At 46.8% G+C, this 24,811-nt stretch overlaps 1 protein-coding gene across 5 annotated transcripts in view; it reads left to right on the top strand.

Annotated features, from left to right (window-relative positions):
* VPS53 (VPS53 subunit of GARP complex) overlaps positions 1-24,569 on the top strand; it is a 67,427-nt gene extending 42,858 nt beyond the window's left edge. For 4 of the 5 annotated variants that reach the window (XM_037372159.1, XM_037372170.1, XM_037372188.1 and 1 more), the window contains 6 exons: positions 3,490-3,568; positions 8,535-8,683; positions 13,794-13,863; positions 17,841-17,978; positions 21,128-21,232; positions 21,614-24,569. In XM_037372159.1, the coding sequence (XP_037228056.1) occupies positions 3,490-3,568; positions 8,535-8,683; positions 13,794-13,863; positions 17,841-17,978; positions 21,128-21,232; positions 21,614-21,784 (712 nt within the window). In that variant the 3' untranslated portion in view covers positions 21,785-24,569. Of the gene's footprint in view, positions 1-3,489; positions 3,569-8,534; positions 8,684-13,793; positions 13,864-17,545; positions 17,817-17,840; positions 17,979-21,127; positions 21,233-21,613 lie in introns of those variants that run through there. The other variant, XM_037372180.1, reaches the window with a different exon arrangement.
* Positions 24,570-24,811: the final 242 nt, after the last annotated feature.

Below are 24,811 nucleotides of genomic sequence, written 5' to 3'. Positions count from 1 at the left end.
ATTTCCCTGGTGAAGGAAGGGTCACCCTTTGGCTGGTCCAAAAGCAGCGGTAATACAGACTTGAGGTGTAGTTGTTCCCCATCGTCCCAGCCAAAGGAACAAGAGCACTGGAAAGGGGAAAGGAAACAGTGAGTTTCCATTTGAAACATCATTTGCATCTTGGCAGCTCTGTGAGGTGGCTGTTACATTTCAAGAAAGGAAGCTATTTCAGTACATTCCTTCCTGCTTTAACTTCCCACTGTTAATCAGCAGCCTTGTCAGTATGATCAAACCCCATTTCAGATGACATAAAAGACTGATCCAATCTTATATTTGGGGATTATAATTGAGAGAAGATTACCATTCATTAAAATAACTTTTCACGTAACGACGCTAAAAATATTCTCCTCTAACATCCACTCCTCTCCACCACTGACAAGCAGACTGAATACTTTTTGAGAGAAGGAAATTGAGGCAAAAAAATAATTCTTTTGCCTTACATCAGACAAAAGAAAAACCTTGGCAAAGCTGGGAGAATAATCCCTATCACCAGCTCTCCTTCTCCCTGAAGCTGAGATTCAGCCCAGATAGCAGCAAGATTTTTTTTCAGATGATTTCCTTCCTGTGATTCCTCCTCTCTTGCTCCAGTGGGCAGGATCCCACTGAATCTCCATCCAGGTTTTTCACATGGTGTTAGGCTCTGTTCCAGGCTGCAGAGTCTCCCTTCCCTTTAGATGTTTCTCAGACGTTTTAAAGAGTGAATCCCTGACCGAAAGCTAGGGTTGCTGTGTCAAAGCAAGCAAAGTAGCTGGGGAGTAGAAATAAAACATGCCATATGATGGGGTTTTCTTAACGTGGACAAATAAGGGTGAGTTTTGCATTTTGTCATGACCTGTCTTGAGTTGCTGCTCAGTTTCTCTGGTGGCTGACTCACAAGGTGGTTGGTCGTAGGCAGCCAATATGATGTATTTTGGAAATCATGTAAAAGTATAGTTGACATCTTCTGGTTTGGACAGCTTTAAAGTTAAACTGACAGGCCTGATGTATCTTGTAGCAAAGGCTTTTTAATTGACTTTCGGTCTGTTCCAGTATAGCGCTTTGTCCAGTCTTCTGTCAGTGTAAGTCATTGCTATAAACCTCTCTGGCGTTTGCTCATTCAACATCAAACAAGTTGTTTCTTTGAGGGTTTGATGTTAGGCATGGTCATAAAGAAAGTGATAAAACACTGCTGTTTACATACCTGGGAAAGTGTTTATTCCTTCTCAGAAAGGAGAGTGCAGAACCACCCCAAATGTGTATGAAGTGATCAGCTGGGGCGGGCTGGGGGTGGTGGTGTGTTTACCCCTGGGGTGGCTAACCATGTTCTTTAGGAAACGTGGGGAAAATTATGAGCTCTTCTTGAAGCTCAACCAAAGGAAAAGTATTGTCATGTAAATCCAGGAATCCAGGGTTCCCACCTCCTGCCCTACTGCTCTGTTGTGAGATTATGGGCAGCGTTCAGAGACCCCTTGAAAGCCTGAAGTGTTGAGCCTGCCATAGTAAGAACTTGCCGTGCTAGGACGATACTGCTCATTTATGGCCTCAGCTTCCCAATCTATCAGCTTCTGTGCTTTTGCCAGGGGTTGTTAGGAGGATTCAGTAACTGCTGCTGAAGTACTGTTATGTGCTGCCTGGGGCAAAGGTTTGAAGTGGCTTCTAGCAGAACCAGGGTGCGAGCCCTCTTGGGGCGTGGTGATGCTTTGCATTTGCAACGTGCTTCTTGCTGCACCGTTACTCCTCTACAGCAGGTGTTAATTTTGAAGTGTAGACAGATCTAAGTTTCTCTCCCTGTTTGCAATCTTGTGGTTTATAGGTGAGAACCTGTACTTGGTGAGCCAGCTTGGGACAGCTTCCTGACATGTGGAGGCTAGTGGTGAGGTCGCTTTTTATCCCACTGCGAGGTTGTGTTTCATTTGGGTGCTGAATCGCGACTCTTTCCTACAAGTCACTGACAGCAGGTGCCCTGCAGGAGTCAGCTGTGCCCAAGAGCTGGTTATTTCAGTTCAGCTCCCTTGGCACTGCCTGAGCTGGTGGAATCCCCCAAGGGAGTGAATCCTGTAGTGCCCAGCAGAAGCAGAGGCACCAGCAGAAATGGTCACAGGCTTTTTTTATCCTAATGCAAGTTTCAGATCGTGTAACTTGAAGCCAGTAGTCGCTTTGTCTGCCATACTAATTTTTCCAACTAATTTTGGATGAGTTTGGCTTTACAAAAAAATTAATTGCTCTGAAGGAACACTCTTTTATTTGACATCCTGTTCCAGTCCTTATGTGCTAGAGCTCTAGGAAAGGGAGCAGATGACCTCTGTGCAGAGCAACACCCAGATCCCGGCAGCAGTTAGGAGTGGGTGATGCCATATCTCGATGAGGAGGGGGACAGTTAAAAGTATTTTGAACCGTGAGCTCCAGAGTAGTACCCAGAACTTCACAAAGAAGACGAGGGGGTGAAGGATGGTTCAAGGAAGCATTGGTCAGATTTCTTCTAGATCTGCGATTCCCATCTGTGCTACCAGCATGAGAAAGAGCAAAAGTAAAACCCAGTTCTTACGTATATAATTCTGGAGTTGTAAACAGGCATCTGTGGCAGATTTACAGTTTACACTGTTTTTAAAAACTGTACTTACTTAGTGAAACACAGTCACTTATTACTTCTGGCAGCAGTTGTCTGTAATGCGAGTGCTGGGTTACGTGCCCTTGAGGGTGGTCTGAGCTGCTGCAGACAGTGTTTCTTGGCTGTTGTTTTAGGATCAGTTGCACCTTTATGCACATTGTAATATGGTGGCATCAAATATGTCTCTAAGCAATATCACGCTGTTAAAAAAAAAAAAAAAAAGAGGGGGGGAGGCAGGGAAATGTGTTTGACTAATGTGTCCTTTAGTCTGGTGTATGTCTCCGAGAAACTCAAACAATGGATGGCGGCAATCCTAGACATAGTGTAAATAAGACCTCTGCCTTGATCTTCTCAAATGGGAGACACATTGAGAAGTCATACAGATGTACTTTTATAAATCCTCTTTACATACTCCTGTGAGTAGTAGACTGTTGACTGAGTAAGTGGAGAGATGATAAAATGTTAGTTTTATGCAGACTGGATTAAATTCAAAGCCAAGTCCCAGTCTGGGCTTGGTACTCAGGGGTTTCTCTTCTTCCCGATGAGAAGGTGGGAGTTACCCCACCTGACACCTTTGATCTCCAGCCCTTTCTATGTGTCACAACAGAGAAAAGTCAGCTGTAAAAAGATGTCCTCTGTATGCTAAAGCCCATTGTATAGCTCCCTGACGGACAGCTTGCAGAACTTCCCGGCTTCTTTTCAGTCCAAGTTTTAGCCATGCATATTCACAGCGTAATGCTACTGTCAGCTAATAGATGATTTTCCTCTCTTCAAATACGCCAGTTCTGGCACTGTGTTGCCAAGTTCTATTCTAAAACTGATGCTTGATTTTTTTTTTTTGTTGTTTTTTTTTTTTTTTCCAGTGTGATCTCCAACAGCATACAGCTGTTAGTGCAGGACCTGGATGCAGCCTGTGACCCTGCCCTGACTGCTATGAGCAAGGTAGGGGGTGGATTTGTTTTGGGAGCAGGTAGCCTTAAGATGCTTGTGGAGTTCTTGTTTGCTTTGATTGCTTGATTTCACCACTGACATCCTTTTACGCTGCCTTGACACTTAGCCGTGTATAGAATTCTTGTTGCTTCTTAGAGCAGCAATTGCTGTATTTATAAATATATCCTTCACTCCAAAACCTTTTATTATTCAGATTAGAGCTTTCTGTCTTTTGCAGCACGTTAAAACACACAGACAATGAAATACTTTCTGTAAGTACATAAGGCTTTCTCTTTCCACTCCTAATGCCAGTGAGAGCCTTTAAAAATGGGAAAACTTTTGTTAACATGAAATTTCAAATACACCTTCTCATTTGCTGTATTCTTTGTGTTCTTTGACAAGGAGTTTTCCTAGCCTGCTTGTTTGCGGCCGTGAAATTGAGGTACTCAAAGGGTAATATGGAACTGAGATTGAGCCCTATTGCTTCTGTGATCCTCTCAAGGACATATGGAGCCGTTCCTAGAGAGGCCCATATGATTAGTGTGTCAGGATTTTGTTGCAGTTATGCTGCTGGCTTTTATACGTTTGAAATGCAGAGCTGTGTTTTCTTGCCAAAGTATTGTGAAAACCCAGACTGCTTTAGACAGAGGTGAAGACAACAAAAGTGGATTGAACTATTTTTTTAATTAGAAATATTAAACATAGAGCTCCATTTTTGTAGGATCAACACACTGTCTTGCTGCCATAAATTTTAATAGCTTTCTGCTTTATGATGTATTCCAGCTGTAACTAGCCCCGCCACCCCCAGCTAATATTTGAAGTGGAATGCAGCTGGTAATAGAGCTTGTACATGTTCCAAATGAAAAGAGGATTTCCCTCCCCCCCCCCCCCCCAGTAAAATAACACTGTTAGGAAGGGCTTGGCACTTCAGGTGTTGCATGTGTGCCGTGTCAGTTCCTTAGATCTCGTGGACCTATGTAGCATAGTAGTATTTGAATCACTTAGCTCTGACTGTTTATACCCAAGTAAACCACAACCTTGAGAAAGCAGCAGCTGGTAGGCCATTTATTTTTGTCTTTGGAACACTGGTAAAATGCAGCACATGTGATGGGACTGATGATATATAAACAAGTTAAGTGTTATGAAATTAGCTAAATAAATACTTGTCACTTGTGCACACATTCCACTATTTGCATCAGACAGAGTTGCTTTTATGTGATTTTTACTAGGCTTGGGTTTGGTGCAAGAGTGTTTTCCCTCACCCACCTCCTCCCTTTCCTTCAGGGCTGGGTTATTACTCTGACAGTTGAGCAAGAAATGCATGTAATTATTTAAATGCAGACTTAGTATTTGTAAGTGTAAAATTTCAGTCTATATTAAAGGAGTAAACACTGTGTGGCTGATCCATTCCAATTTTCCTGTACTGGGAAAGCATATCTATCTCAAGACCCATACTCCACTAGGGCTCTTCCTTTGTTTAGCTTCTTTTCATTTACTTCATTCTGGTGTCCTCCAAGATTGAACATTCCCAGTCTTTTGTTTGAGTCTGGCTTCTTTTTTTTTTTTTTTTTTTCCCTTGCAAAAACATTCAGTAACTATAGAGGTAAATTAAGAAATACTTAAACCTCTAAATCCACTTTGGCTACAGGCCACTTTGAGAGACTTAGCACAGAAAACAGCATTGTGGATATTGCTTTCAGCTGGGAATGGTGCTCAGTTTCCCTGATTCTTTACCTCATGTGTTCTGGAAGAAATGCTATATGATGAGAAGGCCCCATATTACAAAGCTTGTGGGTGATAATCTTTACTCAGACTTTAGAGCAGGTATAGAATGATGAAGCACGGCTGTAGGACGGGGAGCTGGGTTGTGAGGTGGGAGAGGAATTTTCCCTAAACCCCTGTTGTCATAGTCTGGATAACAAAGTACTGTGAATATGTTGTACTGATCTGTAGCTTAAGTTGCCTGGTGTGCTTTATTTTTAATTGTTGGGATGAGGGAACTGCTAATCTGCATGGGATATTTTTGCCCCAGTTAAGTTTATGGATTACACTGGATAAGGCTTGATTTACTTGCTGAATTAACCATCAGTTTATATGTAAAACTGTGCTTGTAAGTGGGGCTGGGGGACATTTTAGTGACTCGTGTCGATCGCTTGCTGGTTTTTTATATTTTGCTAAAACCATTTGGCACAGCTGCAATTTCCTACTTCCTTACAACTGAGTGGACAACAGCAAGTGCTTAAACATGGAGCTTTAATAAACTCCCCAATACATACGAGGGAAACCCCAAGAGCAGAGCAATCGGGACTGCCAGCTGCTAATTAAAAAGTCAGCGTGAGTGCATTTTAGCCTTTAAGTAAGGTACAGCACGCAACATTGCAAACCAAAACTGGTGGCAGAAAACAACAGAGTGGGTTTCAAAGGCGGCAGTATCCGCTGCCTGCAGCCCGCTGGCTTTCCTCTCCCCTCCCACTTCTTCCTGCATGAGCAACATGGGGTCAGGGTGCTGGCCTGGTGGTTACAGACGCTCCCCGTGCCCCGTCTGCAGCCTGTGATGCTGTGATGCTGGCAGGTGGGATGCTACTGAGCACGGGGAGGCTTGGAGGCTAATTCCTCTTCCGTTAAATCATGAAGCAACCCCTTTGCTAGAGACCCTTGTCAGTGCTTGACATGGAGGAGGGACCTGGTGGGGTTCCTGGTTTGGCCCTGTCACCCCACTGGGGCCACGGGGACATGTGGGGCCACGGGGACCCACAGCTGGGCAGACCCAGGAGCGCTCTTGAGCCCCCACTACGCCCAGAGGCAGCGCAGCTCTTGTCTTGTGCCAAACCACCCCAGTTTTGCTCGGGGTTTCTCTTTTTTCCTTCCCTTTTGTAATAAAGTGCTAAACCCTCGACAGCCCAGTGTTTTTGTTGTAAAAACCAGCTCTGAAGGTAGCGCCAGGTCCTGCTCTTACAGGTGGCCACAACACCCCATGTCCTTGGGGGGTGCCAGGTGCCTTTCGGCTGCTGCTGGGGCACCCCACGTGCTGGGCTTCTCCCTTTGGCTGCAAGCACGACGCCTCGCTGCTCCTGTTCCTTGGACTCATTTATTTTCAGCTTGTGTATGTAAACTATGTGGATATCCCAAGAAAAACACAGGGCGAGGGAAAAAGAGGAATACATTTAAAATGACAGGAACAAAGCTTTTACCAGAAGAGTTGGGCTCATATTTCTTCTGATGAATTTTCAGTATGTGTACTGTTTCTTTCATTGCAGCTACTGGTTGGGGTGTGTTGCTTTTTTTTTGGGGGGTGGGGGGGTGTTGGAACACACCCACGTACACACACACAAAGGGCTATTTTTACTGTTCGTGCTTTAAAGGTCTGGTTGTAAAGTATTGCTTTTGGAATGAAGACCAACCAAATGAAAAAGCTACTGTTTTGTTGTTGTTGCAGTAATTCAGCTCAGCGGTCCCTTCCCACTTTCTGGCCATTCCCACTATGTGGGGATGGTCTGTTGGTGGAGAATCGCTGCCTGTCAAGAAGGGCCAGGGCTGGGAATGTGTGAGTCCGTCAGGGAGACAGGCACAGCGGATTTTCTTCGCATATGACAAGTACCATGAGGAGTAGAAAAGTGGTTGGCTCTTAAGTAATCTTCCAATCGAAAATAAGACGGAACAAAAACCTGTAGAGCAGGTGATGAGATGTCCCTTCTAGCTACCCGGGTGATGTGAGATAAGCAGGTTGGGGTTTTTTTTGGTTTGGTTTACATAAAGACAGTTTTGGTAGGACAAGTGTAGACTCTTTCAGATACTGTGATTTTGCAAAGAATTTGGCTTCTCTTGCCCATTAAATCACTTTAAGCTGCATGTTGTTTGGATGGAATGGAATTGGCTGGGTTGCAGGGGGCAAAGTAGCCATAATTAAATTAAAACCAGGAATAAAAAACTTTACATGCAAAATCCAGAACTTGAGAAAACAAGTTTGAGGACAAACACCCCCCCTCAAAAGAAAAAGCTCATCTTCTGCGTGTGCCCAGTTTCCTATCCAGATTTCTTATGTTTTCCTCCTGTTTTGTCTCCAGCATGAGAACAGCATCTCCAAACATTTGGAGCATGTTGCAGAGTGTGCACGTCTCTAAACAGTAGCAGAGTTAAGAACACTTTCCTGGACGCTCGTGTTGCTCAGTGAGACTGTTACATACATAGATGCTTGGCCAGGTCTTACCCTGCCCAGTTACCTTTTGGGTTTTGTGCTTTTCCCCACGTGATTTACTCTGTGCTCCCTGTGTACTGCAGATGAGGCTCAGAGAAGGTCAAGGGAGTTGCACATCTGGCTTACAGGGGCTGTTCTGCTGCATTTCTGCTGACGGTAAATGAAAACAAAATGGGAGGTTGAGTAACTTCTTGTTTTGTATATTTTTACATATATTTGGGATGAGCTGAAGTTGGCATCCTAGCTTGTACACCCAAAGTGCTTTCAGTGTGAGCTGCGCTGGTGTAGAGTGCTTTGGACTTTAAGGCTATTTCTACCTCTTCCATCTATCTGTCATCAGTCTCACCAGTATTAAAGTTTTGGCTGCCATACAGGAATCCAGACTTTGCAAGCTTGCAGATATTTTCTCAAATGCCTGTAATCAGGATTTATATGGGCACTTCATCCCAGCAAACTGGAAACTGTTAAATATTAAGGCAGTCTGGCATGCTCTGAAAGCTTTTTTCATCCTAACGGTCCCCGTTCGTGTAGGTTACCGGTCACAATCTCTCTGCCCTGGTGCCAAAAGGGCTGTTCTGGGTTTTCTTTGTATCTTGTTGTAGAAGGGTTTTGCTCAGTCAGTGTAGTGACGAAGAACTTGACCTTGGTGGTGAATTGCTGGAGCAGTCTCTTGATGATTCCTTAGAGATCTTTTGGCAGGAAGTTCGTACAGTTTTCCTTACCTGTTGCTTGAATCTTAATGATTTAAACAGTCTTTTTGGTTGTTTTTTCCCGTTTGTGCAGATGCAGTGGCAGAATGTGGAACACGTTGGTGACCAGAGTCCTTATGTCACCTCAGTGATTCTCCACATCAAACAGAATGTCCCCATCATCCGCGACAATCTGGCCTCCACGAGAAAGTATTTCACTCAGTTCTGTATAAAATTTGCAAAGTAAGTTAGCAACGTGGCACAGAGTTTATCAAGCTCTCTGGTTCTCACTAGTCTGTTTGTACATGATTGTTTGCTCTCTAGCTTGCAGCATCAGTGGCTGTTAGTGTCTGGGTGAAGACCCTCTCCACCCAAGGAGAGCACAGAGGGAGGTGGGGTAGGGCAGCAAACGCCAGCAGCTGCTGGCAAGGTTAAAAGATCCTTCACTTTCTTGTCTCAAGTTTCCTGCTGAGGCAGATTTTCTCAGCTATTTCTATTGATTGGTTCCTCCTTATGTGCCTGAACCATCCCATAAAATATTGTGATGATCACTGTCTACTCTTTGCCAAGTACAGAACATTTTGGGTTGGACATATTTAAAAGGCTTTGAACATCTGAATGTAGACATGACTCTTGCTCTGGGAACCTACTTTCCTTGCAGTGATAAGAGGCTGTGGTGCTTCCAGGTACTGAGAAATTTGGTGCATCATCTGCCCAAAAATAACTTTTCTAATAGCTATAGCGCTGTAAGGAGGGCATGTGTGATGAGTCTGTTCTGCCTTCACAGTCTAAAAGCTGCTTTTCTGTGCAAAAATAGTTTAGTAAGGAGGGGAAATAGACATTCAGATTTGGGGGGGTAGTATGTGTGTCTTCCTGGCAAGTCACTTAAAGTTGAGCAGCATGAAAGAACTGGAAGATGAGGCAGAAATACCGCTTGCCTCTGGATTCAGGGTTGAGGGTGCAACCCTCCAGCATCTCTTGGACACCCGAACTTTGAAGCTATGTGTCTGACACAAAAATTCAGTTCTTTGGAAAGATACTTTGAACTCTTCCCTACTTGCCTGTGGCCAGCTGAGTTTTACATGCCAATGCCCCAAGAAAAACCCTCAGGAGGACTCTGCCAATTGTAGCTGCTGCTTTTGGTGTTGCATGTGACTGTGCTAGTAAACTTGAGAGCAGTACCATGCATATCATGTGTCTCTCTAAAATACCTTAACGTTTCATTCATCTGGAATAAGCTAATCATCCTGAAATAAACGCTATGGCCTGGCAGTTGCTGTTTGGGTTTCAGGCTGGAGCTTCAGCTCCTGCTTCGACAGGGGAGGATGCAGTAGGCTCTCCTGAGAACTGTTAGTTTTCGCAGCAGGGAGACTGGCCTGAGAGTTTCATTCCCCGTCTCTATCTCAGGGTACTCATTACTTTGCATTAAGGAGCAGTTGCTGATAAATCATATTATGACGTTGCCCATAATCACTGTTTGAAGTGCTGTCTCAGTGAAAATTTATTGCACTTAAGCCTTCTATGTGGTTACGCTTGAATTTTATATTGCTAACATGGTGATGAATAAAAAACCCCATTTACTCAGCTGTTCACAGCACACTCTTAATACCTCAGCTTAGTTGCCTCCCTTTTAACTTTATTGCTAAGCACATACCAAGTAAACTCCAGATAAAATACCCAGCTCTCACATTTGAGTAAAGTTCACATCTCAGCTGAGTGCCATCCCAGCTTGTTCTACAGAAGAGCACAGAAACCTGCAAAACTGCCGCTCCACTTCAAGGCCTTTTTTAAGACAGCTACAGCTCTGATCGGCAGCATGCTAAAATTAAGGCACAGTCCTGAATTCACTGGGCCATGGATCAGGTGCAGAAATTAAAATCTGGTTCCTGAAGATGGGTTTTGCCAGATCGTTTTTAGAGTCCTGTACAACCTGGTTTTAAGGAGAACTAGCCCAGTGGTAAGGGTGTGCTGATCCACTTAAAATGCTTATGACATTTTAATGCATACAAACATTTGTACTTTTGAATCTGAGTTCTCATGGAATGTGCTGGTCTGCCCAGTGTAAATACCTGGCTTTTTGTGTGCTCCACAACACTGAAAATCCTTTTAACAGGCATTGTGCTTCCCCGTATGTTAATGCCTGTATCTTTTTGAACTGCCAGCCACTTCTCAGCTCTAATGGATTGTGTAAAGCGCTGGTGTTGAGTTACAGGACCACAGGGGAGAAGGCATCTAAAGTCACTAAATTTAAAACTGAGGGATCTGAGCCAAATCTGGAAGAATTAAAACGGCCATCAGAAATGGCATCAATCCTCTGAACTCATTTGTCATTTTTGCTTTGTTTTGACCAATATGCAACCCTTACTGCCTTGAAACGGTGAGAAGCAGCCAGCTTTCCGGGAGGCATTTGCAGGCAGGGTGAAGGGCTCTCTTCTCACTGCACCTCGGTCTTTATCCTTTGAAACAAAAAACCGCAGCGGTGAAGCCGTGGCTGCTGCGCCGGGATGTGTTTGGGAAGTGTGACCTGACCTCAATGAGGAAGAGATTAGAACTGAGAGACAGGAAAAACAAACAGCTCTCCCACTCGCCAGAAAAGCAGCTCGTCCATTACAAACAGCCAAGCGTGGTGGGTCGCTGCAGCAGGCATCCTTCCAGTCGCTCTGGCCTTTGCACCATGCTTTCAGTGAGAGGAGTTAGGTGGAAGGAGATCATGATGAAGAGGCTCCTGGAGGTTTTGAGGCAGTGAGCTGAGCTAAGCCTGGGCAAGCCTGCAAGAGTGGTCACCACCTTGGCGGGTGGCATAAAGCTGGAAACCCTTCTCAGCTGTAATGACTCAGTAACATCAGGATGCTTTGAACGATGTCCTGCAGTAGCTCATCTCCCGTCGGACAGACAGGCTGTGGTTGCATCTCTGTCTGCCTTGCTTAGCAAGGCATTGTGTTCGATGCATCATCCATGCAGGGGATTAGGAAAACACAGGCTTTGGCAGAGCCACTCCCGTTGGATGGGAGCCTCTCAGATGCTGTGGTTTCTGTGCTTTAAGTTCCCAAGCTGTCTTGCACTGCTTTATTATTACACTGGGGACTTGTCTGCTTCTATGGAGGGTTTGCTAGATTCAGTTTTATAGCTGAAACTGTAAATGAATTCTGGCATCCAACCTCGTTCTGTGGATGTGCAGGGAGTAAAGGCATTTAGAGTACAAAACCTCGTGCAGAGCATTACCATTGAATACGCACGTATTATTTGCATCAGGATTGCCTGCTGTATGCTAAGAGAGCCAAGTGCTGAGTCCAGCCTAGGCAAGAGACTCAAGCCAATTTTTCAGTTAAGTGCAACTGCTCTTGATGGTCTCTGCCAGTCCAAAAAAAAGAAAAAAAAAAAAAAAGAAAGAAAAAAATACCAGAGCAGCCCTTGGATCTTATGGTTTGTCTTGTCTGTCCTGCTGGAGTTGAGAAGCTGTTTCCAATAAGGCAGCGTGAAATAACAGGCATGTGGGGATGGAAGGTCGCTTTACCCTTCTGCATTGATGGTGGGTGGCCATCCTAAGGGGCCTGGGAATTGTTTCGTGCAAGACAGAATGCTGTCAATGGGAGACCATGTGGTTATATAGAAAAGAAGATTAAGAAAAAGGGGAGGGGGTCCTTTGGCTGCTGGTCTGCCCCCCTGCAGAAAGAAGGGCTCACCCTATTTCTCATACACAACATGAGCATTAGCTCCATGCCTGACCTTAGAGAGGGGAAGGAGAATTGGACCTACATGCAAGATCAAAGGTACAATTAATTTCTTCCGCTCTTCTGCTCGTAGCAAGCTGCTGCATCCAGAGCTGCTACCGATTGATCATTTCACAGGATCACCTAAGCTCCAGCTGTGCTTGGCACTTGCTCTCTGGGAATTAGTTATACACCTGAAAAATGGAATTCTAAACCAGAGAAGTTGCATCTCTGCTGTAATGCTTTCGTGCAAGAGGAGAAGGGGCTTGTTTTCCTCCTCGTATTTGTACTTTGTTGCCAAGATTGTTTCTCTGGTGGCCAAATTCAAAACTGTTTGGGGCAGCCCAGTAGCTGATTCTCAACAGCAGTTTGAAATTGTTCTCCTTGACATTTCTCCAGGAAAAGATGATTCACTGAGAGAGGTCGTGGCTGTGTCTGAGGGAAGGGGAAGGGAAGGAGCCTTTGCTTGGAAGGACTCTTCCTTGAACCATTTCTTTCAATTTGCTCAGCAGCTTGGCATGCTCTGTGCCTGAGTTACACTTTTGTCGTTCTTCCCTGAGAAAGGCTGAAAAATAAACGTCCTGGCTTAGAAAACAGGTGGCAGGACAAACAAGATGCTGTCCGTGCTCCTTGTTTTGTGGGAAGGAAGCAAACAGCTGGACAGATGCAAGGGGGAAACCATGCTGAATTTAGATCATCACCATAAACAGCACCTCATTCAAAAGGGCAGAAAACAGACCGACTTGTATGAACTTAGGACAGAGCCATTAAAATGTAAGACCTGCCACCAGGTCATGGACAAGGTCCTGGAAACGTGAGCCCTGGAGGCATTCAGCCAAAGAAGGCTGTGTGAAAGAAACGGAGTAGATTAAAAACCAAGGCAGCAAAAGGAAGGCAAGAGTTATGAGTGGTATGATCTAAAATCAAGAAGCAAAAAGTTGAAACCAAAGCTGATGCTCTGGAGTACGTTGTCCAAGGTGGCAAATACTGGTCTTCCATCCTTGCCACGTTCTCCCCAGTTGAGTCTATATACCGTGGTTGTTTTGCTGAGTCTGAAGTCTGCATTAGTAGAGTAATGGTGTTTTCCTTTTCACAAAACTTTTTCTTGTCTTGGTTGTGTTGGCCTGAAGCTTTCTGGAAGAGTGCCTTTCCAGGGCCCAGCAGACCTCCAGCCTTGGCTGGACCTCAAGTTCACTGTCTAATATGCGTGTTATGGAATTACTTGTATGCAGTAACATGTAGGTTCTGGCTACAATTGAGATACTTCCACTCCATGAATAGCTCTACTAATCCTGACATGTTGCTGTTTTTATGATGTACAATAGTTTGTTTGCTTGTTCTTGACCTTGTACTGCAGTACTTCATATATAGTTTATAGCAATTTGTTTACATAGAGTATGTGTGCAGCTTCTCAGTTAACTTTGAGATCAGTGTGGATTAAAGCAAAAGAAATGTACCTAGGGTTTGGGGTTTTTTATTTAGTATACTTAATGTGTCTGGGATCAGCTTGAGAACGAAGCACTTCCAACGTCTTTGTGGAAGGCCATCCTGGTTTGTTTTTTGCATGGTTTGTTTACCACAGAAGACTGCCTGACTCCAAATATTCACATGTAATTGTGTCATTTTGTATCTCTTCTCTGCAGCTCCTTCATTCCCAAGTTCATTAACCATCTCTTCAAGTGCAAACCGATTAGCATGGTGGGCGCAGAACAGGTAAGGAAAAGTAGCTGCATTGGCTGCTGTATTTTCTGACTTTTGGGTTCAAGAAGGCAGTTTTTGGTAAAAAGGGGCAGAAAGCTGAGCTGCGACTTGAACTCTGGTGCAGCTGAGGCAACAGGGATACACTCTGGAACAGGGCAGAGTGAACCAGGTTTATAGGGACATGCAGTTGAACCGGTCCTGGGAGAGGGTTCCTAGCCACCTTCCCAAGGAGAGGAGTTCTCGCTTTGCCACTCCCAGTAACAATAGCACAGAACAACAGATCTCTTACATACCTGTCTTAAGGTGTCATGATGAGATTGTCTTCAGTGTGCTCACACAAAGGAAAAGAAGGTTGCTCGTGGCAGAAACGATTGCAAGCAGCTCCCGTGTCCTTCTCAGAAAGACTGTGTGTTTTCTGTCCCGTCCTTTCTCAAATCTCCCTCTGCTGCTGCTGTGCCTTCTCCCAGGGTTAAACTCAAGCCTGTTGCTTCTCTGCTCAGAAGAGCTGGGGCATGGACAATGCATAGTCTTTGGATGGTATGTGCTGCTGCTTTTCTCCCCTTGAGGAAGCACCAGGGTGGAGAGGACCTGTGCAGTAACGGCTTTAATGCTTTGTTCATGCATGTGTCTGCTCCTTGAAAGAAATTGATGTAGGAAGCATTATTTGGAGGGGAAGTGAGACAACAGGAAAACTTTACCAAAAAAACAACAACAGCCCCAACCCAAAACCCCAGGTGTCCAGGCAGTTTCTCACCTCAGGTAGTTTAAACACCAATACCTTTTTTTTTTTTAATAAGTGTTGAACATAAAACACACACAGTGCTTGGTCTCATGTGACCATCTGTATGCCAAGAGTAGGTTGGTTCCTAGGTGTTCCCCGCGCGGGCCCAGTGACGGCGGTGCTCAGCACCATGTGCCTGCGGTGGCAGCATGCCAGCTCCCAAGCAGAGCAATGCCAGGTCCTCCCAGGGACTCTTAAGCGCTGCTCCCAGGTGCTGGCTCCTTCCTCTCTGAGGAAATAAAGCCATGGGAGCCCCAAGGGCTCCTCCACAGCCTGATGGTGGTTTTGCTAGAGCCTGCATCCTGGCTGAGTTCCAGTGAGTGCAAATAGGTTTTTGCCTCCTCCAGTTTGCATGCTAGTTGTGGATGGCTGCTGTCTTCTTCCCAGAGGTGTGGGACGGATGGGGTTGTGGAGGTGTAGCTCAGTGTTTTCTCTGTTCTGTCCCAAAAAATTGCTAAATGAGGGCCCAGGGTTTGGTGGGAGTTTTGAATGTCACTAGGCAAGTGATGCTGCAGTGCCTGGAAGGCAGGACCTTTCCTGCATAAATGCCTTCCAGGCCTGGCTTCCTCAGACATTGCAAACACACAAGTGGCGGGGAAGAGTTGTTCCCACCTCTGCGACTGAGTAACTGAGACCCACAGAAGCAACAATGCAACCCCTGGGGCTCGGGACTGCCCAGCTTTCTCCCAGGAACCTGCCTCCCTGTTGCTCTGTGAGAGCCGTAGATACCGCAAGACGGTGAGACGCAGCCTCAGGGAAGGAAGGACGCTGAATTATTGCCACTCAAATTAACGTAACATTTCTGTTGAAACACTGCCCCTTGTCAGAGCCCCCGTCCTGCGTTGCACGTGGGTGGGCAGCACAGGGTATTTATTGTCTTGAGACCATGGGTGCAGCTGCAGGGCTGGGACCCTTCATCTCCCACCCTGTGGGCTGGGACCCTGCTACTCTGTGAGGATGAGGTTTGGATGAGGCAGGCTTTCAGCTGTTCCCTGCACATACGGCTGTTCCCCTGTGGGCTAATTAGGAGGAAAAAAAAAAAAAAGAGCAAAGCAAAATCATCCCTAATGGGACTGCCGTGAACTTCAAATCAGTGCCTTAAAAGCTGCTTGGGTTTTAGGCATCAAAGATGGGTTCTGAGCAGTGTGTGTCTGCAAAATGAAACGCGAGCTTTACATCAAAACCTTCCTCTTTCTTAATGGAAAGCAAATGAGTGAAGCGCAGTTCCTGCTCATCTTGTGCGATGAGCAATAACCTGAGAGTGATTAAATGAAGTCTCTCTCTCTCTTTTTTTTTTTTTTTTTTTTTTTTTTTTAACAAGCATCTAAAGTTATTAACCGGTTGCCAGCAGTGGGCTTGTGTCTAATGTTAAAAGGTTTTAATATTACTGTATTGGAATAACAGGCCCAATTTGCTGCTTTAAAGCAGGCTGGGAAGGTTTCTATTAGCCTGATTCACAATGAATATATCTCATTTTAAGTGGGACATACCTTCCTGGGGTTAGATGTACAGAGGTCTTCAGAAGCTGATGTCCTCTCTCTCCACAGCATGTAGGTCCTCAATTGCCTTAGCATCTTTTGAACACACCCCTGGTCACCCATTGGCATCTTCCTGCACCGGTTTCTCTCCTTTGGTGCAAATGTTGCTGTGGAATATGCTTTCCTGGCCTTCCCAGTCCTAAACACAGCTTTTCTTGCTGTTTGCTAATAATCATGTTTGAAATCTGGTGGTATTTATGGAGGTGTTCAGTGCGGGGAACGAGACCTACGAGGTTTCGCTTTCTGTGTTTGTGTCTCTAACGTAATAACAGCTCTCAGTCTCTGAGACCTGGAGTGGATAATGAGGGGAAATAGGGTGAGGGGACGGAGCCTGTGAGTGCTGTGGCTGTGGGAAAGGCTGCAGAGTGCACAGGACTCCTATTAGACATGAGCAAGTTTATGTGGGAAAGATGTGTATTCCCCAACCATGGAAAAATCTTCCATCTACGGGATCCTTCATAGACACACAGGAATCCAGCTATGACAGCCTGAGTTGACATCAGGCTCCAGCAGCTCCTGGGTGCACAGAGCTGCTGGTTTATGCTGTGGTTTCCTAGCTTCCCAGGACAAGATTGATGGCAAAGCCTGAAACAGGCAGCGCACAGCAATGATACGCTGCCGCAGATAACAGGGTCCAGATTTGAACTGGCGTGACCCACTGCCCCTCCTCCTCGGCTCTGTCCTTTGTATTTGAACTGAATTCCCACGTGTGCTGAAAGCCATACCAGAAATGCTCGTATTGTGTTGTGCGGTGATGGCTGGGGGGTTCTGCAATGCCTGTGATGTTGTGTATTGCTCCAGAAAAATGAACTTCCACCTGCTCCTGAGAGCCCCTCTGTAGGGAACGCACTGGGTATGCCGACAGCCCAGCAGGCTTTCACACTCGCTGCTGTAGAAATAAATTGTGCTACTCTTCCTCTAGTGTGATTTTGGATTTCTGTCCACTAGGCTTGTCTCCCCTCTTCAGATGTACCTTGTATAATCAGAAGAGTATGGTATTTGGGGTAATTTTGCTCTAAGAAACCCTAACCCATAGCATTTTGTCATCAGACAGTGCTTTGTCTGGGCTAAATTTCAGGCTGCTGCTTGCTGCTTATTTAGCCACTACTCTAGTAAAAAACAATGTACAGGCTGTGTGTTTCAGTCTGCCACGGAGCACAGGCTATTGAGCTGTTCTCAGCGTAGCTGTACTGTGTTGTAGTTTTCTTTTTAAAGAAAAAAAAACCCAAAATGAAGTGGTTAAGTAAATGCAGAAAACCTGACCCAGTGGGTGGCTGGATGCAGGAGGAAGCATGGTGTTAATTCATTTGACCTCAGTATTTAAATAATGTTACAGCTACAGGTAATTGAGACTGTTTCGCTTTATGCTGTCCAGGGGAAGAGGACTGGAAATCCATGCCTGACGTGCCAGATCTTGAGCTGCCATAAGTCATTTCAAGTCAGCAGAGCAGTACTCTGTTAAAATCAACAGATGGTGCTGACACGTAGCCACGGGTGATCGTGGCTCCTTGACTCTCATTACGTGGGTCAGTCCCTCCTGTTCCTGCAGAACCATTAGCAGGACTTCTTCCAATGTGGGAAGTGTTAGAGTTTTAAGGATGTTGGATTATAACAGCTAACGGAGCTTGGGAAAAGGGACCTGAATAACAGGGTGCGATTAACTATTGCAGCTGCTGCTGGACACTCACTCTCTGAAGATGGTTCTCCTGGATCTGCCCTCCATTGGGTCCCAAGTGGTGAGGAAGGCTCCTGCCAGCTACACAAAGATAGTGGTGAAAGGCATGACTCGGGCTGAAATGATCCTGAAGGTAACTCAAGACTTTTGATAACCTGCCAGCCAGACTGCTGGACTGGGAATCAGAGCAAGCAAATTCCAGGGGGCCCTTCCTTTAGAACGCGGCAATCTGCAATTGCACATGAACGTATGCGAGCTTGTCCGGGTGCGCTGCCAGCTGTTCTACAGAACTGGCTTAGTTGCCTTGGGTTTGCCCCCAGTCTCCTTTAAGATTGCATTTGAGTTTTCACCCTCGTTTTTCAAGGTAACCAAGGGCTCAGGTTCTGCTCACTAGGAGAGCTGGGGCGCTAGATTCCCTCAGGAGCTTGTGAAAATGAGAGCTAGCATCCATAAGTGTCTGCCACAGGGCAAACCCTCCAGTTCAGGTTACTCCAGGCCTTTGTGCAGACTCCATCGCGCAGGGAAGCCAAGCCGTGCTTGAGTCACCTGTTTACTGTCTAGTGTAACAGCCAGTGCAAACATGTCTGGGTTACTGTATTCACCAGAGTCCTTTTTCATTTTCCAGACCTGGTGCCTGGAAAATGACCCAAAAGCAGTGTGTTGTCTTCATAAAAAGTAACAAGCAAAGCAATCTCCCCTTCCCCCCTGTTGCTGGCATAAGAAGTTGGGTTCAATCCCAGGAGAAGGCATGGGAGCTGTGCAGTTGTACCCTCCTGGGCCATGGGATTGCCCCCTGCTCACTAGCAATGCTGTGAAGATGTTCCTGCAAGTGAATTAGTGGGACCTAGGGTCAGGCAGGACAGGCAGCTGCCAGCCAGACCTCCTGTAAAGCACAGCCAAGGCAAGGAGGAGGTGCGGAGCCTGGGCTCTCCTTGCTTGCCTGCTGCTCACTGTGGCTTTGCTCCCATGCCCAAGGTAATGTCACAGCTGAGTTCGTGTTCTGCGTTCAGAAATGAGTTCTACAAATCTGTGCTTTTGGAGTAAGGAGACTGAGATGTTAGTGGATACATTAAAGCAAGTCTAAATTTTCTTAGATATGACCTGAAGAAAAATACCGTGGTACTGCAGACAGCAGGGCAGGGGAGATTGGTGCTTGTTGCACACAGAAACGGGTCTCTCCTTGGAGCTTGTATGGGAATCAGAAAAGTAATGGAGTTGATTTGTCTACCCTTAACATCACATTGGCTTCATAGGGATTGAGGTGAAAGCAGTATAGGAAGCACCTCAGGCAGGGAGTGCAGGCTGCGGAGTGCTGCTGCTCCTCAGGCTGTGCCGTAGCAGCGTGGCTGTTTTTTTCAGACATCCTCGGCTTGCCCTGCTGCTGCATAAAGCGCTTCTGCTGGCCCCAGCTGAGGGCTCCCTGTCAGTGTAACTAGTAATTCAGCAGCAGTACGCTTCTGGTGCTCAGTGCTCCACAGAGCTGTTTTACAAAATAAGGCCCCGTGTAACTGGCAGGTGATGGGGCTGAATGGTTCGCTGGGGCAGGTTTATTAGTCATAGCGACTGAATAGATCACCCTGGATCTAGGTGAGCCACGTGCAGTGTTTGGGGCTGGTGTCAGCACCCATTTCTTGGGTTTGGGAGAAAAAAAAGCGCCTCTCAGAAGTGCCTGCCCCTGCTGGACCACCGGTATTTCTGCAGGAAGGTTTCCTAGCAAGACCCTGGAGCTGACTGGTCATCTCTGGCCATTCCATTTGCCTTGTGGGTTGTCTCTTTTTATCAGTGCTCAGGCTCTCCCTGCTGTTTCCAGATTGTACAATAAAGAGCCTTCTCTCATAGAGCTATTTCACTCCATCAGAAGCACAGGCCAATTCGTGCCTCCTCAGTTCAGGGCTCTCCTGTCTAGTACCGAGATGGCAGAAGCGATGCCTGTGTTGCGTACAATACCACCGTACAGTAGCATGCCCAGTCTTACACCAGTGCAGCTAGTTCAGTAGGAGCATCGTGGAGCCGTAGATGGTACAAACACATTCAGCTAAGCCCTACAAACACAGATGCAAGTGGGGGGTGGGGGGGGCATCAGGGTGCGCGTGTTCTGCAGAGCTGTTTCTGGCTACGCTGTCTGAAGTTCCAGCTTTTCATCTTGGCAGAAGATTTTTACAAGGGCTGTAAATTAAGGATTTATAAGTGTATACATGGCTATGATGTTTCATTGGTCTGAAGTGCAGGGAAAGAAAGAAATGTCTCTGTGACAGAATACAGTGTGGGGTGAGCTGGGTCAGTGGAAACATATGGAAATGTTTTCAGAGGCAGGGAAGAGTCTGGTCCTGTGCTGTTTCTGCCCTGCATGAGCACACACATTCACACACACACACACACTTCCCCAGAAAGATGGTTTTGCTGCCCAGCATTATCAAAAGATGTGTTCTCCATGGAGCTTGCTGCTTATGTAAGGAAAATACAACAATGAGTAATCATCTTTCCAGCTTCAAGGCTATTTTAATTTTTTTTCCTGACTTGACCGTTGCTGGGACTAAGAGGGTGTGTGCTCCAGGGCAGATGTCAGCAGGGCATTCACGACTGCATCCCAGTCTCTCCAGAGGAGCGTACAAGAGGAGCTGCACCAAAGGGCAGAGCAGCTGCGTGCGGCACTGCTCACCCATCAGGTTACGTGCCAGAAGCAGGACTGCACAGCAGATTGCTCTGACCCACGCTGTCCTGGGGACGGAGGCAGTGACTGCAGAGTGTTGTCAGATTCCCCCTGTGACAGACTGTCTCTACCCTGCCTCTGGGCAGGAGGGAACGAGAGGGACATGCAATCCAAGCGAGGGTCTGGACTGTGTCCAGGCTGCCTGATCTGCTGGGGACTTTCGAAGTGTCACCACCACCAGCAGTGCTGCCTTCCTCCCCCAAGCAAGTCCCCAGCTAGCCTTCCCCATGCAACAAGATAAAATCTTGAGCTTTGACAATACGCCAGCGCCTGCCAGCCCACAGGCCACAGACAGAGTCCTGCTGCTCTTTGAAATAGGATATGCAGCCCCTTGGGTCCGAGAACCGAGAACCGCTGCTCTGTGGAAAGAGACCCCCTCCTGCTCCCTGCTCCTTACTTCACTCACCTTTACTTCTCAGTTATTAGCAGCACGTACAGCCTCCTTCTTGTTCCTTAAGCATTTTGTTTTAGGAGAAGCCAGTCCTGCTGTCAGCTTGTGTGCCTGAGTTGACTACACGCTGGCTTTAACTCGTAGAATTTGTCTGATCTCTTTTTTTTTCCTGTCTTGGCAGGTAGTTATGGCTCCGCACGAGCCCCCAGTTGTGTTTGTCGACAATTACATCAAGCTCCTTGCTGACTGCAGCACCGACACTTTCCAGAAGATACTAGACATGAAGGTTAGAAACTATCCCACAGAGTTTCTGCTCGTCTGCTAGCACTGCATGGAGATTGTTGGTGCTTTTTTTTGGAGTAGAAATATAGATGGGTTTTGGAGTGGGAAAAGCACTCTAAGGCAAGTGTATCCTCTGTACTCTGAAAGTCTGTGGATTTGCTACTGAGGAATAGCTTTTCAGTTCACTTCACATGCTCATACCTGCTCTGGCTCCTGGGGCTGAGCCCAGTTGTCTTGGGATCATCCAGAGCTCTATGCACAGCTCTTGGTGGGTGAACAAAAGGTTGAGGTTTGAAATGGGCTCTCCTGCAGATATCATCACGAACACCCACTCCCAGATCGTTGAAGTCTAACAGTCTTGCTTCACTGTTTTTTGCTCCCACAGGGCCTGAAGAGAAGTGAGCAAAGCAGCATGCTGGACCTTTTCCGCCAGCGCCTCCCGGCTCCCCCCTCCGGAGTGGAGAACACCGGCTCCCTCTCGTTGAGTGCTCCTACACCTGAGCAGGAGTCCTCTCGGATACGGAAACTGGAGAAACTCATCAAAAAAAGACTCTAAGCAGGCAGAAGGAAATTCTGTTGCCCAGGACTAGCTGCAGTGACTGGGAGCAAAGCTTATCAGACTTGTGATTTACAGTATGCTGCTGAAATATCTACATCCCATCACTCCCATTCCCTGTGTCTCTTAACCATCATACACCGTGGTGCTGCATCTCCATTCAGACGAAGGTGTTTGCCATTAGCTCAGCAGGCGTGAAACCCAGGACAGTGCTGGGTCCACATGGTGGAGAAAATAGAGGTATCTGGAAGTCAGCAGCTACAAAAACAGTTTAGGTGGATTCAGAGAATATCTGGCTGTGATACACTTGGTGTCCCAGCCTTCAGCCTGGCTGAGCTCCTGCTGCAGCACCAAGGATTTTGGTGTTACTGCTCACCTCCTGTTGTAGGGCTGTTCCTCTGTTTCATTATTTATTGTGGGGCAGGGGGGGAGCCAACCCCAAACCATCACCACCGCCAAAAAAATCCAACCTTTTAACAGCTGGGATCCCGGCATCTGCAGCTCCACTGAAGTAATGAGATGCTGAGGAGAGAAGCCCAGAGCAAATTTCTCCCCCGCTCCCAGGACAGGCATACATAAACCACCAGTAAAACAGCAAGGCAAATCCTTTGCAGAACCAGAGGAAAATGCTGAATTAATGCCTTCAGCACCTTGGCAAACCTCCTGCCAACAAGCCGGCAGACTCGGTCACTTGCAGCTTAAAGGCCAAACTAGACATCTGCAGAGCCCATCTCCAGCTGCTTGTTATTTCTCTCGCATGTGCTGGGCTCTCCCGCTGTCCCTGATGGGAGTTCCCGGACTGCATCTCGCCCTCCCTCCACAAAGGGCCATTCATGGAGTGAGCGGCAGACAGCACCAGCCCCTCATTCCCACGCCAGCCAGTGTGTCCCGAGCAGGGGTGTGCCCCTTTGGCACCCTCAGTGCCCTGCAAGGAGAGGTTGCTTTAACATTTTTAAATGTTGGCTTTAACAGGGAGCTGGGGCCTCTTCCTGGACAGGACACTTACACCAGGCTCAGCCTTTGAGGACCTTCCTCTCCTCTTCCTCCTCTGAGCTTCAGCTCGCACCGGTGCAGAGAGGAGGAGAACTAGAGATGAAATATTTTGGATAACCCAGTCCCCCCTTCCTGGGGGACCAGCTCCTGCTGGCACCGTGCCACAAAGCCAGCGTGGAGCAGGGTTTGGGTCCATGGGTGTCTGCGCCCTGCCCATTGTGAGCTTCCCCAAGGAGTGTCCGTGCAGGGAGACATCACTTCGTCATTGGTAACGCTGGATTTCTTCCCAGACTCCTCTGTACTTTTTGGGGGGACTTTGAAGGCACATGCCCAACCACGAATGATTGAATCCCGTGTGGGTTTAGGGGCAGATCAGCCAGTCATGTTGATCACTTGCATGTGCAGAAAAAGAAGTCCCAGACAAGTTTGGCAGGTGAGGAGCAAATGTACTGTCAGATGCCTTCTTGGGGGGGTCACGCTCCCCATCAGGTCAAGTTTGGGCCTTGGGGCTGTATTTACTAGAAGCTGTGCTGCATGTCCAGGAGGGGGGGATCAGACGCTCCAGGAAAATGAGCTCCGTCCACCCAGAGCCAGAGCTTCACTGGGACTGGAGCGGGAGGGGGTGAAATGAGAAATCCCCAAGTGAGGCAGAACCTGGGCTTATGCTGTGTCTGCCTGTTCATGCTTCGGCACTGTTCCCTCTGGGGTGCAGGCTGCTCCACTTCCCTCTCCTCAGCCCCATGGCTGTGGGAGGGAGAATTTGGTGCCTGGTTAGTAAAATCCCATCCTCCCTTTGCACAGCCAGCAGGTGAGCCTGAGCTTGAACGGGCAGGAGTAGATCACAGAATTGGAACAGAAAATAAATCCGCAGAGATTAACGCTGTTCAGGCCAACCTGCTGCTGCAGGAACTTTAGGATGCATTTTCAGGGATCCCCAGGCTTGGGCCCTGGCTGTGGTGTGTGGGTGCTCAGTTGCAGAGAGCTGTAGCAGTGATGTCCATTGCAGCAGTAACAACACGTGTGGGGAGCGACAGCAGTTTCTTATCACTCCAGTTTTACAAATCTTGCCAGGTCTGCTGTTGCTTCATTTATTTCCTCTCGTGATTTCACATCGGGTGACAAAAGGGATCGTGGTTGAAAGTATGTCAGGATTATGGGAAAGTTCCCCAAGGACACAATGAACGCCGTTCCCCAAGGACAGATTATCTCAAGGTATGTGTGCAGGATGGTTCACACGTTATCAAATGTAATAACAAATGTAATAACCAGGGAGGAAGGAACATGGGTTTGCAGAGATTCATTATTCCCTTGGAGGGGATGAATAATTTATTTCAGATTAATTTTTCTTTGCTCTGTCTATGGATGAGACTAACTAAATTATGAATAGCTGAAGATGATGTTCAAGTTATCGTCCTTCCCCAAAGGCTTCCCTCGTTTCATTCTCCACATTTCATTCTGTAGATAAGAGGAAATAAAAAGAAAAATGGATTTTTAGTTTCAGTCTTTGAATGCTACAGGTCTGGGTGTTTGGAGTTCCACTTTTAGAGAGCAAGTCTGCATTTTTTTACCTTCAGTATACAGCTTTTGTCCCCTGGGTCTTGGGTATTTATCAGATTTGGCACGTCTGTATGTGTATGCGAGCTGTTTGGGGTTTACATCTCTCATTTGGGAATAAAGGGTGATCTTTTTTCCTCTATAAGATGTCACTTTTTGTGGTCTTTTGGCCAAGGTGTAATTCTGGCTGTATGTTGGAGTGTGACACTAAAATGAATTAAATGGTTACTGATGTTCATCTGCTGGGTGTTTTCTGTGCAGCTGCCATGGAGCAAACCCCAGCAGCCAGGACGAACCTCACCCAAAACACACCAGACCCAGAGCTCTGTGCTGTCCGTCTCCATTACTCTCTCCTGCAGCTCCTCTTTTTCTGGCTCTTTCACCTTCTGCCCCCACAGCAAGCAACTCTCTGTTGGCAGCATCTGCGTTCACAGCAACTCCCTGCACTGTGCAGGCAGTTTAGCACAGCTGACCTTGTGC

This window comes from Falco rusticolus, chromosome 1, assembly GCF_015220075.1.
Source record: "Falco rusticolus isolate bFalRus1 chromosome 1, bFalRus1.pri, whole genome shotgun sequence".
In the NCBI taxonomy this organism is placed as follows: Eukaryota; Metazoa; Chordata; class Aves; order Falconiformes; family Falconidae; genus Falco; species Falco rusticolus.
The sequence above is the reverse complement of the archived record's forward strand: the minus strand, read 5'-3'. Positions and strand labels throughout refer to the sequence as shown.